Source organism: Stegodyphus dumicola, chromosome 6 (genome assembly GCF_044657685.1).
Source record: "Stegodyphus dumicola isolate Sdum_Otavi_A_Nest chromosome 6, ASM4465768v1".
In the NCBI taxonomy this organism is placed as follows: domain Eukaryota; kingdom Metazoa; phylum Arthropoda; class Arachnida; order Araneae; family Eresidae; genus Stegodyphus; species Stegodyphus dumicola.
The window spans coordinates 103,428,295-103,443,167 of record NC_140773.1 but is presented as its reverse complement, the minus strand read 5'-3'; the positions used below and the strand labels follow the sequence as shown (position 1 = coordinate 103,443,167).

Sequence of the window (14,873 nt, the reverse complement as noted above, 5' to 3'; positions counted from 1 at the left end):
GTTAAGTATTAGTAGAAATAAGAAATAAGAAAAAAATATCATATTTCAAAATAAGAAATATTAAACATTATAAATGAAATATTTATTTAATATTACAAATTTAATATCCTTTTCCTGTGATTTTTCCACTATGATACAGCTGATTTCCTTACAATATCAAAACTCTTTCAAAATTAAAGTTACAAAAAACATTTATTCTTGGTTACATTACAATTTTAATCTCTTTTTCCCTTGATTTCCTTACAATATCACAGCTCTTTCAAAATTAAAGTCACGAAAAACATTTTTCCTTGGTTACATTACAATTCTAATCTCCTTTTCCTCTGATTTTTCCACAAAGTTACTGCTCTTTCAAAATTAAAATCACAAAAAACATTTCCCCTTTGTTCTTTGAAATCTGGGCCTTGCTCAGATATTCTCGTTAGAATTTCTAGTTGTTTTTCCCCCAATCTATTTCTCCTATTTGATTTGATCCTATTTTGAGTAGAAAATCCTCTTTCACAAACAGCTATTGATAAAGGTATAGTCATAGCTATTTGTGCCAGGGCTGTAAATCCTGGATATAAGAGTTCACCATCTAAACTTGGTGAGAACAACAAATTGGCAAACTGTTTAAATTTGAATTCTCTTGCTTTAACTCTTCTGCTGAAACACCCAAAACCGAAGTTGAATCTGGCCTATAATAATGTTTAATAACATTATCTAGGGACTCCAATCTTGATGAATCTGTTGTTGTAACACAAGAGGGATTCAAGAAAACATCAAAATCCTGCAAAAGATGCATCTGCTGCAAATTAAATCTTTCTTGCAGATTTTCTATCCAGTGCACTCAAACAAGTATTTTTAGCACTCATGAAATCATTTAAAGATCTAGTAGAAACAGATAATTTAATATCTTGAATTCGATAATACCCATTATTAAGAGCAGACTCTAAAAATTCCTTTAGATGAGTGCCATGACCTTCCTCCTTTTTCATTTTTCTGCATGCGATTAATAGTTGATTCTAGACTGTTAACTAACACTGAGAAGTCCACATCAATGCTACGAAAAATTCTACTGACTTTGTTCATAATCAGTAACACATCTCTCAAAAATGACAAGGTGGTTGCAAATGAAAATTGTGAGCATTGTTTAAGTAGTCCTGAGCCCTTGTCCATAGGATTGCTAGTTTTTCTGTTTACAATTATGTCTGTCAGGGTAAGGATCACAGCATCATAACTGATATGACATACATCAACTGCATTCCCAAGGTGACAACCACCGAACAGCATTTATGTCTTTGAGAGTTATGTTTGGCTCATTTAACACATGTTGCATCAATTTCAGCTTTTCAATCCTAATACTGGACATGTGACAATAAGCATACAATGAACCTAAAATTCTCTGGCAGCTTTGAAACAGAGATGTTCCATCAGCAGCTTGCGAAACAGCTAAAGCTAAATGGTGAGATATGCAGTGATAGTGCAACAAACCAGGTATCATATCCTGAAATGTTTTGCCAAGTCCTTTGTTTGTTTTTCAAATATTTCCCATATATAATTAATTTATGGTCAACTGAAATATCTTGTTGACTCATCTATCATTAAAGAAATGTAGGGGCTTTGTGAAACATCTTCATCCAAATTTGATTCTAATACTTCCGAAATAGCTTTAATTATGTCTGTAACTGAATTTTGAGATAAATTTAAGTGAGTCTCTTTCACAGTCTTATTTCCACAGGATTTCATAAGCATCATTAAAGGCTTAAATTTCGTTAAAGGAAGTTATTCTTTTCCAATAGTGCAAATAGTCTTGAACACTGCCAGATTGCCATCTGTTGCTGTAGATTTTTCCTTTTCGATAATATTTTCAAGAGCTTTGGCATCTTTCCTGGCATTTAAAGAAAGCCTGTGTTCTGTAGTTTTTTTCGTGGCGAGACTTCTTTGGAAACATGATGAACCCATCACACCCATGCTATTCTTCATATTGGCGGCCCACCAGCCGCCGAGCGGTAAAGTCGCTGAACGCTGGTAGTTCGGTCCGAGGTTCGAATCCCGCGAACAGGCTGGCTGCATGGGTGTTTTCGTGGTTTTCCCCATGTGTAACGTGTATACGAGCCAGTTTCCCGTAGAAAGTCCTCCACGAAAGGCATCCCTCCTCTTAGGCAGATAGCCCTAGTGTGCTTTGCCATAATTAAATACACGCACACACACACACTTCATATTGGCAGATTGACGTTTTACAAAACATTTTATTTTGCTCTTTATTGAAGAGGACACAAGGAAATTCTTTAAGGCACTTAAAAACTTATCATGATTAGAAGTAGTTTCTTCTGGTTGTTCAACAATCTTTGGTTTCTTAGCTGACGGTTCTGAGCTGGTTGACGCTTGGCTTGACAGCTTTTTCATATTTAAATATTTAAATTAATTTTTATCCTGGAATAATTGCTTCAGTCTCAAGGGGACCACCCTCTTGAATTAAATAGTTAAAAAAAATTAGGTAGAAAACTAAAAAATATTTTTGTTGTGTTTCTCCTAAAAGCTGATCACTTGTAGAAACTTTCGTTTCGTTTTGCAGACTGTATGTAATATCCTAAATTAAAAAATTTCTTCATATGCAATCTTAATTTCGCTTAAAATATTAATTTTTATATGAAAGTAATTTATCTTATAAGCACGAATACAAATTACAATCGTTTTGAGAGCGATATTTAGTTAAAATCAGTAATGAGTTAGGCGATCTCAAACCAAATTAATTTTGATTTCTGGCCGAAGATGCTATCTACTGTATTTCTTTTTTTATTGAACTTCCCATTACAGTTTTTTTATTAATAGCTATTTTTCTGATAGCCATAATCTATAACCCCTAGTTTCCTTTGCATATTCTATCATGATTCCTTCTTTGCATCTCATTTGTAATTTACCTCTAATCTGTTTTGGTATGCCAACATAGGCTTTATAACCAAATACTTTAAAATAACACTGGGTTTTCTGTTGAGGGACATTGTATAAGGGGTTCGGTATCTCGTATGACACACATACGAAACTTCTTCCAAGACTTCTGCCCACCATCCTTTTCCCATTTTACTGTAATTAAGCATAGCTTTAACTGCATCTAATGCTGTTCAGTTTAAATGTTCACACACATCGTTCCCTTCTGGTGTGTAAGCATTTGTACATTCAACACTAATTCCATTTTCAGCTAAGTACCCTTCGAATTAATTTAGAATTAACACTTCGAATTGCTTGTAAAAGAATTTGCCACTGTTATTGGTGCGTCTACTAATTAATTTTGTATTTGTCAATTTTTCCATTTGCCTATGATAATTCCTAAAGTTAGAGAATGATTCATTTTTATTTTTCATACAATATACTGTTACCAATCTAGCATAGTCATCAACGATAGCGAGGAAATATATACTCCCAACTTTAGATGGAATTGGGAGCGGGTCACAAACAACTAAATAAACCAACTGCAAGTGTTTATTGGATCTCTTCGGAACAGTTTGAAAAGTTATTCTATTAGATTTAGCAATAATACATAATTCACACTTCCCCCATTGGTTTTTTGATTTCTAGAAAGCCTTTCTCTCTTTGATTTTTTTTTTCTAGTATTCTGTATATAATCAAAATTTATGTGGGAAAATTTTTGATGTCTAAAGCTTTGCATTCCCTACTTTATATAACTTTCTAGTTTCCATACCGTAACCAGCTTTCTTTTTATCTGTTGCATTCTTAAGTGATTTTACATGATAGAGTCCTTTATGTCATTTTGGGTAACCTATCCCAATTATTCAAGTATATACATACCTTCCTTTTGTTTGAACCTACAAGATGAACACCTGCCTTTTCTAACCTTGCTTCTGATAGTAAATTTCTTCTTAGATTTGGATTATGCAACATATTTTCTAATTCAATCCGATGTGTTTAAAGGTCCACTTTTATGACATCTAAAATAAGGTGTTATTTCCATATTCCCCACTTTTTTCTTTGATGTAGTTTTACTTTCAGTCCTGTTTTTCCCTGCATTTGTGGTTAATAGTGTTAAATATGCTTACCTTATTAAATACGCTTACCTTGCTGTCTTCTAAATTTATCTGTACCTGGTGAAGTTGACTTTCTTCCCTTACTAATTTTTCAGCAGTTTTTTCCAATGTAAAATCCTCATCCTTCCACTTATAAATCAAATGTATAATCATGGAGTGTTCCTGGGGTAACCATTGAATTGCCTGAAACCCTTTAAAAAGATCTGTTGTGTCCAGCTTTGGCCAGCTTCTTCACAGTCATTTTTATCCTCACGATAAATTACCCCATTTCTTCATCTGGTGCATATCTAATGCTGAAAAATTCATCTAGAAGCTGGATTATTCTTGCTCTTGTTTTTGGTTTAAATTTCTTCTGTAGAATATCCAATGGTTCTTTAACACTTGAACATTTATATCAATGGCCTGAACTCAGTTTTAATTCCAAAAATAAATGCAGTGAAGGCTTTATATTATCTTAATATGAAATCCTGCTTTTCATGCCTTTTATCAAATTATTTTTCTTTACCGTCTCTAAAGCTCTAACAATTTATATATAGCATCCACTTGCAGCCGAGCGGTAAAGTCGCTGAACACTGGTAGTTCAGTCTGAGGTTAAAATCCCACAAATGGGCTGGCTGCACAGGTGTTTTCTTGGTTTTCTCCATGTGTAAAATGTATAGAAGCCAGTTTTCCTTAGAAAGTCCTCCACAAAGACACCCCTCCCCTTAGGCAGAAAGCCCTTAAAGCGTTGTTGTAATTAATCAGACCTGTCTAGCAACAGCATCTTTATATGATCTTTCCATTGGAACCATTTGTCATGGTTGAACAGTTCAGACACTTCTGGTAGTAGTGACATCTTCAGTTATGCATGAGTACAACCATTTGAACCAACTTCTAAAACATGTTGGCAACTTTTTGGAGATAAAGGCCCTCTTTACTTACATTCCTTCAATACTAAGTTGAACTGGGCCCATAACCTGTTGGCCTTGGCATTGTAGCAAAAGCATACTTTGCCTTTCTTAAATAAAGACCGGGACTAAGCTAAAAGGAAACTAATATTTATTTCATAACTTAAATTATAACAACTAGGCTGCAACATTAGCCTTTACATTAAAACCAATGAGGGAGGGAAACCAGTGAATCCTCTCGCATTCGCCAATTCCAACATAACAACATCAGCTAATCCGCCGATACTACGTCATCACCCAGTCAGCAGTAACCACATTAGTTTATTACTAACTAACCTCTGATTTAATTTGCATGAAGAAAAAACCAAAACAGAACATTAAGTCAACATATGTAACATTAATAACTAATACTTTAATAATAGATGATGGTAAATGTAATATAATTTTTTTTTAGAAATTCCGTGACTAGTAAATAACCAGAAAATACAATAGATTGACCTTCAGGATAAAAATAATAAAATCTCTAAAATTATTTTCTGTACTTCATAAAACCATAATAAATTATTTCATGATAAATGATAATAAGTACTCATTTGTAACAGAAATATGAATTTCATCAGAAATTTAAAAAATCATATTCCATGAAGGCTAAGTTATACAATCTCTTATTGCCCCCAAATTTAATCACTTGCCTCATAGTACCTTAACTATATTATTAAAAAATTGATCAGAAATGTGAAATGTAATAAGCAAAAAATACAAAAGAGGTTTTTATATCAATAAGCAATATTTTTCATTACACTTTATAATTTTAAAGGGAAGGTAGATCACCATAAGGCCACATAATATAAATCTTTCTGTCATCTTCTTTTTGATATGCTTAATATACATAGAAATACATTTTACTTCCCCAAAGAAACATTATTTAGACATACAATTTAGTAGTTTTCTTAGAAATGTAAAATTTAAATTAAAAAAAGACATTATTATTATTATATAAGGACACAGCCCTGATCCTCCTAGCCGGCCAAAGCCGGCCACCTGATCAAAAAATGGCACTGGCCAGAAAAAAACAAATATAAGGGGGGGGAAACATATAAAGTCCAAAATCTGAGTCTTGGTGCCGAATTTCAACTCTATCTTTGTTCGTTTTTATAATCTTCATTATTGTCTCTGCAAAATCTTTCAAATTTGACCTTAAAATTCTTTCTATATTTCTCTCTTGCCTCTGGGTAAGTGTACATTCATCAACGAACTGCCTGCTGTCCTCAAACTTATCACAAATTAAGCACTTATCATTATTCTGTAAATGGAACCGATTAAAATAAACCGGGAAATGCCCATGATTAGTCAGTACCTGATTTATTATCAACGTTATTTATAATATTCATCTTCTTGTTTAACTTTATATTTTTCATTAACTCTTTTTTTTCTTATTAGACGACTCCCAGCAAAAATTCCATTCTCTATAAATCCAGTTTTATATAATCTTCATTACAATCAAATTTCACTCTAGCTTAAGAAATAATAACTAAAGAAGCGGTTCTCAACCTTTTGACTAATGCGTACTATCTAAACAAAAACTGAAAACTTTTAGTACCATTACTATAAAGTACTACTTACCACCCACACTCTTGAACAAAGCTCAGATCGCATAAATTTATGAGTGCTAGAGGAAAAACACAATCAGAATGTTGGGGTTTTAATTTTTGAATTTAATAGTAAAAATACTTTGCTTCTTTGCATACCACATTTTTCTCTTGTGTACCACTGGTTGAGAACCCCTGAACTAAAGTATTTAAAGGGACTAATTTTTCAGCCTCAAAAACTATTTCATAAATATTCATTTTATCAAATAGTGATTAACATTTAAATATTATGCAATTTTACTTTTCTGTACAAATATTGATTTTAATTAATTGTACATAAAATTAATTCTAAGTAATTTAGAATTCTGTAAATAAAGTCACTTAAATTTTCATTTTCAAAAAAATAAAAAAATAAAATAAAATAAAATAAATAATCTTAATTGTAATAATCATAATTTTACTATGCTGTAAGATAGTATCTTACATATAGTATCCATTAAAAATTTAAGAAACAACGTTTAAATAACATCACATTTATTATATTCAGCATTATTTTATTTCTGTAACATAAACTATAAGCAGTATTTTCACTACAAAGATGATGATGCCTAAGGAGTTCTAATTCGAATGAAAAGAGAAACATTGCAAATGAAAAGAAAAATGTAAGTAACTTTGTATATAAAAACCACAAACCTCATGGAAATTTAAATATGCACTTTTTTATGCATCAGCTCTTTCTGAACTTCAAATACAAAAGCAACAAAACATTTTATTGCTTTAAAAATATAGAAAATAATAGAAAGATTATCATCAACGTGCATAGCATGCTATTGTAGCAAACTGACATGGGTGGATAAGAAGAAAAAGAGTGGGGTTGAAGATGACCCATTTTTTACCTCAGATTTTGGGAACAATGGCTAATGCATATATTTCTGCCTCCATGGTTATATCAAAGCAAAAAATGCAGCATGTTCTTCATGTGAATTGTAATTAAATTCATAAATTATGCTGTCTCAGAAAAAGAGACTAAAATTATGATGGTGTAAATTTAAATACTTGTATTTTGCAATATTTCTATGCATTATAGTGTCTAAATTTTCTGTAATTCATGCAAATTGCACTAGTAACATACATTTTTCAGTTGCGCCTAGCATGTGCAAAATTACAAGAATTCGCACATTGTATTGAATTTCTGGAAAAAAAAAAAAAAATGGACAGCAACATTTATAACAGAGAAAGAGAAGTAACATTCAAAAGTTATTTTATGTACACATCAGTAAAGCTCAGAGTACAGATATGTCCAAAATCCACTTTTGATATTGAACTGGAAATGATTTTAATATGGGGCATGGTACCCCCCTTGCAGCCAGTCAGGTCACAGTGCATAATGGCACACTGGACAGGGGGAGACAGAGTAAGAGTCTCTGTGGCACGTCAGTCCCACTCTTGCAGCAAGGTAGATTCAAATCTGGGATGGTTCTTGGAGGAAAATGGCAAGTTGAAATTTCCTCCCCAAGAGCATCCCAGATATGCTGTATAAAGTTGTTAGGAGAGATCTGACTAGCAAACTCGTGCACCTAATATCCTCACTTTCCAGGTATTTGACTAGCTGAGTCCTATGTGTACGAGCATTGTCATCCATTAACAGGAGCCCAGGACTAATTATGTCCTTGAAGAGTCAATCATAGGTTTTTATCTCCTCTCTATATCTCATAGCAGTCAGGCATCCTTTGTCAAAGGGAGTGGCCATCCAACATTATGCCTGCCCAAACCATTTGCCAAACCACTACTGTAATGATCCTTTTTCCTTGATGAGGAAGGGATGATATCATGTTCCAGGTTCTCTCCAGATAGAGGTACGCTGAAAATCAGTGTCCAGGTTGAATCTTGATTAATTTGTAAAAAGTACAGTTCTCCAATAAAGCCTGGTCCAACGTACATGTTGTTTGCTCCATGTAAATGTGCTTTCTTTTTCTTGTGTTCTGCAGGGAGTGAGAAGCAAACGGCAGGTCTTCTCGCATGGAATCCTACTCCAAACCATCATGTAACTGTAGATAATAAAACTTGGGCTCCAATAGCAGCATATAGCTTATGTGAGAGCTGTGAAGCTGTAGCTGTCCTGTATTACCACACCGAAAGTGCCAAATAATCCTCATTTGTCAATGTGGATCGTAGTCGATCTTGCCCAGGTCTTCTCAATATGAATGCAGTGTCCTGAAAGTGTTACCACAAATTGCATAGGACACTGGGCATTACATAGAGCTCTGTAGCCTCCTGCACTTGTGATTGAGCTGCCTCCAGTCTGTGATAATTCTCTTATCTCGGCATCCCCATTCTCCAACTTCAGCTTGGTTTCATGTGTCCAATGATAGCTATACTGATTATCTGATGGTTAGCTAGGATGTGTGACTGGCATAATAGGAGCTTCATCAAAAGAATGCTTATTATCTTAGAAGTGACATGAAGTACAAGTATTTTAATATTCATTAACATCTTTCTTGATTCCCAGCCAATAAAAGACATATTTCAATCGTTTGTCAGTTTTCTTAGTTTGAAGGTGATAAAAACAACTTTTGGATTTTGATCATTCTAACTTACTTAATAAGTTACTTAATAATAACTTACTTAATAAGTTAGAATGAGCAAACTCCAAAAGTTGTTTTTATCTCTCAATCTGAATAATTAACTGGTGAACCCTTTCTCCTCCTTCCTCTTGTCTGTATGGTACAAGAAACTGTCAATAACAATTAAATTATTTCTTCCATTCTTAGCATTGTGCCAGGATGTTTGTAAAGATGAATCATTAATTTGTTGAATCCAAAACAAAGCCATTTTGTTTACTTACTTGGGGACATAAGTTAGAATGAGCAAACTCCAAAAGTTGTTTTTATCTCTCAATCTGAACAATTAACTGGTGAACCCTTTCTCCTCCTTCCTCTTATCTGTATGGTACAAGAAACTGTCAATAACAATTAAATTATTTCTTCCATTCTTAGCATTGTGCCAGGATGTTTGTAAAGATGAATCATTAATTTGTTGAATCCAAAACAAAGCCATTTTGTTTAAGGTCATCTTTAGAATCATACTTACCTGTCATTATATGTAGCAGTTCACAGCACTCTTTTGTCTTCTTAACAGTTTCGTGTTATTTTTCATCAGTAAGATTTTTCTCTATCCAGTTTAAATATTTTGTTCAAAACCTTCAATTTCTTAAAAAGGCATTTCAATCAAAACCTCTTTAACAATGCTGAGATTTTGTACTCAGAATTAAACTGTTATTTATAGCCCAAAAGGGTTGTTAGTCCCAAATGAGATATTAGTTTCAAAACGGCATTTTGCATTGAATTACTGTAAACAGCGTATCACTTTTAAAATTGTTGTCACCAAATATTATTGCCCTGTATTATATTTAAAGAAATTAAATAATGAAGAGTCTGCGTGAATGTTTGCATATTTCTCATATCGTAAAACGATGCGAGAAACATGCAAACATTCATATAGATTCTTCATTATATAATTTCTTTAATTAATGTAACTTATAGCCATCAAATTTGTAATAACGTAGTCTTCCACCTGAATATGAGAATCTGGAAGCCTGAATTTGGAATTTGTTTTTTTTATCAATTTCATAATTTGTAAAAGTTTGAGATTTTTTTATTAACTAACGTGATGATTTAAAAGCGAGCAGTAACAACACCATACGGATTAAAACATTTTTTCTCCAATGCATGAGATTGTCTATCGGAAACTCTAAAAATATGCTATTTTTAAATATTTTATGGTTTTGCAATTGAATTAAATTTTATAAGGTGTAAGGGCCAAGAATGTGATATTTAGTAAATAAAGCAAACACACAAAATGTTAATAATAAAATTAAAAAAAAAAAAAAAAAAATGTTTTGTAAAGCCATGTTAGTAAGAAAACTGTGATACAATGAACTGAGAAAAGATTGAAAACAACAGAAAAAGTAGGTCAACTTTTAATGCTGCAGTCAGGAATTCTAAATGCTATGTTGCTTTTAAAATTTTTGTCAGGTTGTTTTAAAGTTCTCTGATAGGTCTAAAGTTTACTTCTTTGGAGACTGTCAAGCAGCACCTTGTTAATATTTTTGATGAGTAAACCTAATGATTTAAAAAAAAAAAAAAAAAAATTCAGCTGCCGAGGAGCTGACAAAAAGTCGCAGAACAAAGTGGTAATTATGTTATTTAACCCTATGAACATTGTGTCACAATGCTCACAATGCTCTAGAGGCTCAGTGGTCGTGCGTTGTAACCACTGCTCTTCACAATGGCGTTAGCTTGCTTCTCAAATAGGAATGTTTATTTTTACCCGGATATAGATAAGGGGGTTTGAAACCACAGAGTTGTTTTATTACTAAACAATACATGCACCTGCCCAGTAAGACAAGTCTTTCTTTTCCAGAGACTTTTCTATGACCTCAACACACTTGCTCCTCAAGCTAGTATTGTGATTTTATAAATTATTTCCTGTGGTTGAAATTTAATGTAAATATACTTTGCTATAATTAAAAATAGAAATCGCTTAAAGTTGTTTTTAAATTTAAAATATTTTATGAATATTTGGGGAAGAAATACGAATAAAATAAGTATGAATGGAAAACGAATGATTCATACCAAAGCCAAAAAGACCATGGCCCCCCCCTCTATTAACTAAAAAACCACAAATTTCATGTGCCAGATGAAAAGAAACTAAATAACGCTGCACATATACCAGTGAAATTTAGATCCAGGCAGTGTACATTTTGTAGCACAAGGAAGAAACCTCATAGAAGATATATGTGCGAAATGTGCAATGTGGGTCTGTGCATGTACCAAAAAGACAAAATATGCTAAACAGTTTAAAAAAAAAAAAAAAAAAAAAAAAAAAAAAAAAAAAAAAACCACTGAGTCTTTTTTTATCCTTATTTTACTGAGTTTTTTTAAATACATTTAGCCAAACATCCTTATTATGTAGGTACTTATATTTTCACTCCTATAGAAAAATTACATAAATGTTTATTTAATTTTTTCTGGCGATTTTCTTTGTAAAATAATGTAAAAAAGTTATATATAATGCAGTTATTACATACATTTTCTTAAAATTTGTAAATTTCGTAATTTATTGGAAACGCGCACGGAGAAAGGTAAGTTTTTCCCCCTACAACCTCAGTAAATTTCAAAGTCCCAGATGCGCGGTGGTTTCGCAGTGCGACCACCACCACAGAACAATGGGCAAGAGTAGATTTTTTAAATTCACATATTATTTGTCTCTAGGATCATAATATTCAATTTCTAGAGTTTTTAGTTAAAAAATTATAAAAATAATATCGCGCACATCAAAGGCTTAATGAAATTTTCTTATTTTTTTATATTGCTTCATTTTTAATTTTCCTAAAAAAATTGCAGAACTTTCCAGATGATCCAGTACATATAAGGTGTAATATTTTATCTTTTCAGTATCAGATGTTCTGCATGTAAACTTATTTTATTTTATTTTATTTATTTATTTATTTTTTTTAAGGTTCTGGATGTTTCCGTCAGTTGTTTTAAAAAGAATGGTAATGGGAAATTTTTCTAAAGGTTACTTAGAAGCACCCATTGCAGATTCCATAGATTTTATGGTTGAAAAGGTATAAACAATTTGCCTTTTTCTATATGCCTTTAAAGAATTTGTTTGAAATTGTATATTTTTTTTTATTTGAAGAATGCCTGAGAAAGGTCTTAGCTCCATGGCAGATGTTGACCTATAAGCATTATGACATATTTGCTGAGAAAGAAAAGAAAAACCAAACATCTAAAAATGCCTCTGGATGTGATCTCTTAAAGCTTGCCTTTTAAATTTGGTTGCATTTTTATGCATGTGATATGCATATATTCTAGTTGCTAGGAGGAAGATATGAAAGCTTTGTATTTTTAATTTAGTTGCACCTGTCTTTTTATTTTAAACTTAATCTAAAATATCTAAGGATTTTGGAACAACTAATTATTTGATCAATTGTTTATGACAAAAATGGACATTTTTTTTAATGGCAAATATGTTCTCTAAGTATTATGTATATTCTTCTTCAAATTGAGTTTGTCAGGTATCAGGCACCTCTGCTAAACAGCATTTTGTGTCAAAAGTATTACATATTCAATTACCTGTACATAGACTGAAAAACATTTAAGACTTCTTCAGAAAGGAGCTTTATTTTATTTCTGCAATCAGAGTTTACTTTCAATTATAATATTACTTGCATATTAGCTGGCTACAATTAGTAAATTGCCAGGTTTGGTGTATGAGCTCACAGCTACAAATAGTGGTGGCATATCAAAAGTAGCTTTATTGAAACAAGAAACAAAATTACTGAAATCAATTCAATACTTTTCTAAATTGTAGACAAACATTATTTTATTTGAAAGCTCTGTTAATTTAAGTTTTTAATTGAGAAAAATTGACAATATTTTCTTTTTTTTTTAAAAAGAGCTGTAACCCCTCAGGGGTTCACTTTTGTGAGTACGGGTGTGGCAATCCCGAGGTACCCTAGCCCTTCATGGGATCATCTTGGTGAGATGGGTGTCACGATTCTGGAGCCCCAGTGATCTATCCTCTCTTCCATCTCCTTGCCTCTTAGCTGATACTTTATTCTTTGCATTCTCCCTTGTGGTTTTCCTCTTTGGAGGTTGGGACTTGTCACAAGAAACTGGAACAGCGCTTGTCTCTAGTTTTCGAGTGGCGAGAAAACTGCCCATGTGTTTGCCGTGTGTGAAGATCCGTGTCGTTGGAAAGGAGGGTCTTGGTAGTTGAGGGGCGAGGTACTGTCCCCAACACACTGCTTTGGCCTCTGCTTCAGCTAAACGGGAGGCACCTTAGTCATCCTCATGGGTGTCAATCGGTTAGTCACTAGTCCTTGTGTCAGTGGCTTGGGGAGAAGCTCTTGGGAGTACCTGCTTTTGGGAAAACCGAATGTGGGGCTTCAGTTTATATATAGGTCTGGCTAGCCCTAACACAGGATTCTCTGTGCCCTTCTCAGGCTTTGTGGTGGGTGAGGCCATTGGACCTAAATCTTTTCTCTTTCAAATATGGCTAATTCTAAGATGTATATAATTAAAGACTTTGAAGTCAATCCCACCACTCTAAGTTAAATTCTAAAAAATCTACTGCTAAAAAAGTGCGTATCGATGCAAATGCAAATAATCCTAACGATTGTCCCCGTTTCGTTGTAGTCTCAAGTCCTTCTGGCGAAATCCAAAAGATATTGCCATTTGTAATTCAAGTTCCTCCATTGGTGAGCCAAGAAACATAGATAGATTAAGTCTCCGGTCTTAGATATTTTAGATTAAGTCTCCGGTCTGGAGATTTGCTTATCAAGACAATTTCGGTTATACAGTCTGCCTCACACTTACAATTAACCAAGTTAGGACAAGTTGATGTAACTGTATCAGCACATAAAACACTTAATTTTTGCAGAGGCGTATTCTCAGAAGTCGATCTTCTGTCTGTTTCTGAAGAAGAGTTTGTTTCCGAGCTAGCCGATTAAAACATCAGTGCTACCAGGTAGATCAAGATGCGTAAGGAAGGACATTTGGTTGACACGAAACATATGATCCTGACCTTCAAATCGCCTGATCTGCCTAAGAATATTAAGGCTGGATACCTCAGACCATAAATTCCAAACCCGATGCGATGTTTTCAATGCAAGTGTTTAAGATCTTGTGCTGTGGCAAACTCGTGTGCACATTGCACTATGGTTGGCCATGATAGTGACATGTGTACTGCTGCCCCACTGTGCATAAATTGCAAGGGTGAACATGCAGCTTTCTCATGCTCATGTCCCAAATGGAAAGCAGAGAGGAAAGTTCAGGCTATTAAAATTGCGAGGAATATATCATATGCAGAAGCCAGAAGGATAGTCGAAAGCACTCAACCACGAACAGGGATGTCTTTCGCTTGTCATTACTTCTAACACCAGTATGGGCTTTCACCCAGTTCATTTTCACTTCTTGTATTTTGTCAACTTTTACAAGATTTTTTATATAAGAGGGCAAAATATTAGTATTATCAGCATCTGCTAGTGTTTCCAAACCAGATAATGAGTCTGTATATATATTAATATATGTTTTTACAGATTTTATCAATCCATTTAAGAGCAAATATGATAGCAGCCATTTTTTTTTTTTTTTAAACCGAATTGTAAAGTTCAGGTCTAATTTTTTCATAGTCTATTTCTGTACCAAACAAGTAAACCACATATGCTACAACAATTCTATTGTCATAACCAGAACCATCAGTAAATATAGCTAATTCTCCGATGTAACCATTTGGTCTCTGATATTCCATTGCTTTTCTTAATGCAGGTTGCATACTGGTAATATAAAATACAGAAAAACACA

At 33.2% G+C, this 14,873-nt stretch overlaps 1 protein-coding gene across 3 annotated transcripts in view; it reads left to right on the top strand.

Moving 5' to 3' along the window:
- The window catches only part of LOC118199231 (maspardin-like), a 71,781-nt gene that overhangs the window by 45,654 nt on the left and 11,254 nt on the right, over positions 1-14,873 (top strand). For all 3 annotated transcript variants that reach the window (XM_085818755.1, XM_035371034.2, XM_085818754.1), the window contains exon 6: positions 12,022-12,130. In XM_085818755.1, the coding sequence (XP_085674881.1) occupies positions 12,022-12,130 (109 nt within the window). The remainder of the gene's footprint in view (positions 1-12,021; positions 12,131-14,873) is intronic.